This window comes from Onthophagus taurus, chromosome 3 (assembly GCF_036711975.1).
Source record: "Onthophagus taurus isolate NC chromosome 3, IU_Otau_3.0, whole genome shotgun sequence".
In the NCBI taxonomy this organism is placed as follows: domain Eukaryota; kingdom Metazoa; phylum Arthropoda; class Insecta; order Coleoptera; family Scarabaeidae; genus Onthophagus; species Onthophagus taurus.
The window spans coordinates 22,237,346-22,243,272 of NC_091968.1; the positions used below are offsets into that span (position 1 = coordinate 22,237,346).

A 5,927-nucleotide genomic window follows, 5' to 3' on the forward strand; every position below is an offset into this window, starting at 1 on the left:
ATCTCCATTTCTACACTGCCATCATTCTCTGCATCATTATCTTTGTCTCCTTCTGGAATTGTTGTGTCAAGTTCGATGTCTTAATTACAGTGGTCTTTTAACACCTCTTCAATTTCGTGTTTTGTAGTGATTTTTAAAATAGCATTGTTAGCAAATGCCTTTCAAGCCAACTACGGCTTAACAGCCAAACATAGCATAATAAGGACTACGATTTATTCGTGCTTGACTGTATACTGTATGCTGACCTTCAACCAAAAAAATTTGGGTTTTGTTGTGCGTCTACAAAATGATATAGAATTGAATTCCCTTCAAAATGAGTCCAAACTCGACTATATTATCTTGTTTAGTTCTCGAGATATTCGAATTTTAAGGTTTGATTATTATCAAAGATGGCGCATTATTACCATTAATTTTTTTATGACAACTTTTTTGTTTTTAATCATAAATATATCATGTTTGGTATCAAATTAAAGGAAATTTAAAATCCTATCGAGCTATGATAAACTTGATAATTAATTATGCAATAAAGAGGTGGTAATAATAATAAATTAAGTGATTTTGATTAAAAGTTTTTGAATTCGATTTTAAATTAAAATCAATTTCGTTTTACTTTATAATTATTCAAAGAAGCAAGTCTTTTATTTTTGGTTTTTGAGAAAATGATAATAAAAAATAATAAATACTTGGGTTGGGATAAAATCTATTTTGATTGATATAGAATTAAATTTCCTTCAAAATGAGTCCAAACTCGACTATTTTATCTTGTTTAGTTCTCGAGATATTCAAATTTTAAAGTATGATTATTATTAAAGATGGCGGATTATTACCATTAATTTTTTTATGACAACTTTTTTATTTTTTATCATAAATATATCATGTTTGGTATCAAATTAAAGGAAATTTAAAATCCTATCGATCTATGATAACTTTATAATTAATTATGCATAAAGAGGTGGTAATAATAATAAATTAAGTGATTTTAATTAAAAATTTTTGAATTCAATTTTAAATTAAAATCAATTTCGTTTTAATTTATAATGATCCAAATAAACAATTCTTTTATTTTTGGTTTTTGAGAAAATGATAATAAAAAATAATAAATACTTGGGTTGGGATAAAATCTATTTTGATTGATATAGAATTGAATTTCCTTCAAAATGAGTCCAAACTCGACTATTTTATCTTGTTTAATTCTCGAGATATTCAAATTTTAAAGTATGATTATTATCAAAGATGGCGGATTATTACCATTAATTTTTTTATGACAACTTCTTTGTTTTTTATCATAAATATATCGTGTTTCATATCAAATTAAAGAAAATTTAAAATCCTATCGATCTATGATAACTTTATAATTAATTATGCATACAGAGGTGGTAATAATAATAAATTAAGTGATTTGAATTAAAAATTTTTAATTCGATTTTAAATTAAAATCAATTTCATTTTACTTTATAATGATTAAAATAAGCAATTTCTTTTATTTTAAGTTTTCGTGAAAAAGATAGTAAAAAGTAATAAAAACATGGGTTGGGATAAAATTTATTTTGATTGATATAGAATTGAGTCTCCTTCAAAACGAGTCCATACTCGACTATTTTATCTTGTTTGGTTCTCGAGATATTCGAATTTTAAAGTTTTTTATTATCAAAGATGGCAGGTTATTACCATTAATTTTCTTATCGCAACTTTTTTGTTTTTTAATATAAATATATCGTGTTTGGTATCAAATTAAAGGAAATTTAAAATCCTATCCATCTATTATAAATTTGATAATTAATTATGCCGTAAAGAGGTGGTAATAATAATAAATTAAGTGATTTTAATTAAAAATTTTTAATTCGACTTTAAATTAAAATCAATTTCGTTTTACTTTATAATGATTCAAACAAACAATTTTTTTATTTTATGGTTTTTGAGAAAATGATAATAAAAAGTAATAAAAACTTGAGTTGGGATAAAATTTATTTTGATTAATATAGAATAGAGTCTCCTTCAAAAAGAGTCCAAACTCGACTATTTTATCTTGTTTGGTTCAATTAATAATGTTCAGTAAAGAGGAGGTAATAATAATAAATTAAGTGATTTTAATTACAAATTTTTGAATTCGATTTTAAATTAAAATCAATTTCGTTCTAATTTCTAACGATTCAAATAAACAATTTCTTTTATTTTGAGTTTTTCTGAAAAAGATAATAAAAAATAGTAAAAACTTGGGTTGGGATAAAATTTATATTGGTTGATATAGAATTGAGTTTCCTTTAAAATGAGTCCAAATTCGACTATTTTATCTTGTTTGGTTCTCGAGATATTCGAATTTTAAAGCGGATTATTACCATTAATGTTTTTATGAAAACTCTTTTGTTTTTAAACATAAATATATCGTGTTTGGTATCAATTAAGTGATTTTAATTAAAAATGTTTGAATTCGATTTTAAATCAAAACCAATTTCGTTTTACTTTATAATGATTCAAATAAGCAATTCTTTTATTTTTAGTTTTTGAGAAAATGATAATAAAAAATAATAAAAACTTGATAATAGAAACTTTGATTGATATAGAATTGAATTTCCTTCAAAATGAGTCCAAACTCGACTATTTAATTTTGTTTAGTTCTTGATTATTATCAAAGATGGCGGGTTATTACCATTAATTCTTTAGTCATAACTTTTTTGTTTTTTATCATAAATATATCGTGTTTGGTATCAAATTAAAGGAAATTTAAAATCCTATCGATCTATGATAAACATTTTGATATAACAGACTTTCGGCTATAACGGACACTCTCTTCCCCCATATTAATCCGTTATATCGAGATTTTACTATACTTTTATTATTATTATTTAAGTTTAAAATAAATTAAAAATAATCTCATTAAGAAATCGTTTAGTTTTTAGATTCCAAAAGTGTTTGTATGGTTACACAACATCCCCATCAAAAAATGACAAGAAATTCATCACAAGTCCTTCCTTTAACGTAAAAGTAACCCATTGTATTTTTGATATGGATGGATTAATGTTCGGTTAACACTCAAAATTAATTGAAATTGAATTCCTTTTTAACAAAAATTATTTTTGCAGATACCGAAACGATTTATGAACAAGTTTACAAAAAAATAGCCAACCAATACGGCAAACAATTCACGGAAGAATTAAAAGTTAAGATAATGGGACGGCCGGAACTTGATGGGGCAAACGTTTATGTCAAAGAATTGGGGATTCCTTTATCTGGTGAACAGTTCTTAAAGGTGTTTAAGCCAATGGCTAGGTCTCACTTTCAAAATCCTAGAATAATGCCTGGTAAATAAAAAAGATTTAATCAAAAAAAAATGATTATAATTTAATCATTTTTTTATTAGGGGTAGAAAAATTAGTGAGACATTTAGCCAAACATAGCATTCCATTGGGAGTTGCAACATCGAGCCACAAAGACGACGAAGCGATTAAAACGCAAAACCATCGCGATTTTTACAGGTTATTTCATCACACGGTTTGCGGTTCAAGCGATCACGAAGTAAAACATGGAAAACCCGCACCCGACATTTATTTAATTTGTGCTGCTCGATTTCCCGATAAACCAAAACCAGAAAATGCACGTCTTTAATTTAATTAATTGATAAAATAAGATAATTTGAAATGATTTTTAGGTCCTTGTTTTTGAAGATGCACCAAATGGAGTTGCGGGAGCTATTGCAGCGGGAATGTCTTGTGTGATGGTACCGGATCCAACTATTTTTAAACATTTACCAAAACTTCTTACAGCTCAACCCACCTTAATATTATCTTCCATGACAAAGTTTAAACCCGAATTGTTTAATTTACCAAAATTTGATTGATTTAACATTATTATTATTTAATGTAACTTTTTATTTTTTTGTTTATATATAATCTATAAACGATTTCATCGCATTAACAATCTATTTATTATTAATTAATTTTAAAAAAATATTTTTAGTTTAATATAGGCAACCAAATTTGCATATCTACAGAACTGTCACTATAGCTTTTTAAGCATTAATTTTTAATACAGCTAGATTTATTTTTAATTTTTATTCAACAAAAACGCGATAACACAACAAATTACATACATTTTGTTAATTTATTTCATATTAAACAAGCTTATGAGAACAATATAGGTTCCTGTATATTGTAAGTTTAAACCCGAATTGTTTAATTTTCCAAAATTTGATTGATTTAACAATTATTTAATGGAACTTTTTATATTTTTCTTTGTATATAGTCTATAAACGATTTCATCGCATTAATAATTTATTTATTATTAATTAATTTAAAAAAATATTTTTCGTGTAGTATAGGCAACCAAATTTGCATATCCATAGAACTGTCACCATAATTTCTTAACATTAATTTTTAATACAGTTAGATTTATTTTTAATTCTTTTTCAACAAAAACGCGATAACACAACAAATTACATACATTTTGTTAATTTATTTCATATTAAACAAGCTTATGTTACATATCAGATCAATATGTTCCATATATTCCTATATATTGTAAGTTTAAACCCGAATTGTTTAATTTACCAAAATTTGATTGATTTAACATTATTATTATTTAAAGTAACTTTTTATGTTTTTGTTTATATATAATCTACAAACGATTTTATCGCATTAACCATTTATTTATTATTAATTAATTTAAAAAAACATTTTTAGTTTAATATAGGCAACCAAATTTGCATATCCAAAGAACTGTCACCATGGTTTTTAAGCATTAATTTTTGATACAGCTAAATTTATTTTTAATTGTTATTTGACAAAAACGCGATATCAACAAATTACATACATTTTATTAATTTATTTCCTATTAAACAAGTTCATGTTCAATATGAGAACAATATAGGTTCCTGTATATTGTAAGTTTAAACCCAAATTGATGAATTTACCAAAATTTGATTGATCTACCATGATTATTATTCAATGTAACTTTTTATATTTTTGTTTATATATAATTTATAAACGATTTCATCGCATTAACAATTTATTTATTATTAATTAATTTAAAAAAAATTGTTGTTTAATATAGGCAACCAAATTTGCATATCCAAAGAACTGTTACCATGGTTTTTTAAGCATTAATTTCTAATCCTTATTCAACAAAAACGCGATAACAACAAATTACATACATTTTGTTAATTTATTTCATATTAAACAAGTTTATGTTCCATATGAGAATAATAGGTTCCTGTATATTGTATTCCTCTCTAGCAGGTATATGCTTTTATTGTTATTACCTCGATATTTCTAATTTTCATCTGATATTCAATCAATATTTGTAGATTTTTGATGTGTTCTAATAAATTTAAACAATAATATTAATAAATTTATATTTTTAAAGTTATTTTGATGAAGCCTATTTAGGTTGGTACTTTGGAATGCGAAATAAACGAGTTGTCATTGACAAAAAATAATTTGAACGATTTCAGTGAAAAAGAAAACGGATTTTTGGTCATTTCAGGTAAGATTAATTTATTCTATCGTATCAATATCAATTTACAACGTTTTTTAATTAATAATTGTTCAATAAATAACGTATTTTACTGGAAATATAAATTGAAGGTATGTTCTATATTTATCTCTAATTTATTAGAGATTGAAGTTTGATTTTGAGGTTTTCAAACTAATAATTAAATGAATTTAGTGATAAAGAACATTTTTTTACTTTAATTCAACTCCTTTAACAATAAATTAAATAATTAATATTTTTTTAGGGATTTTATTATGGCGTCGACTTATGTTGGTAGTTTGGAACAAAAAATAAATTCAAGTTGTCACTGTCAAAAATTTTTTGGACATTTCAAGTAAGATTTACTCATTATTACCCTATTTTTCAATATTAATTACATCATTTCGAAATATTTTCAGGTTTGGATTAAGTTGCAGAACGTATTGTAAAGGTAAGTCGAA

General features: G+C 24.3%; 1 protein-coding gene across 2 annotated transcripts in view; it reads left to right on the forward strand.

Moving 5' to 3' along the window:
- Window positions 1–3,908, forward strand: part of LOC111419456 (pseudouridine-5'-phosphatase-like) — a 29,441-nt gene extending 25,533 nt beyond the window's left edge. For both annotated transcript variants that reach the window (XM_023052255.2, XM_071195354.1), the window contains exons 2-5: window positions 2,891–3,022; window positions 3,081–3,299; window positions 3,359–3,591; window positions 3,647–3,908. In XM_023052255.2, coding sequence (XP_022908023.2) covers window positions 2,891–3,022; window positions 3,081–3,299; window positions 3,359–3,591; window positions 3,647–3,835 — 773 coding nt within the window. In that variant the 3' untranslated portion in view covers window positions 3,836–3,908. The remainder of the gene's footprint in view (window positions 1–2,890; window positions 3,023–3,080; window positions 3,300–3,358; window positions 3,592–3,646) is intronic.
- Window positions 3,909–5,927: the final 2,019 nt, after the last annotated feature.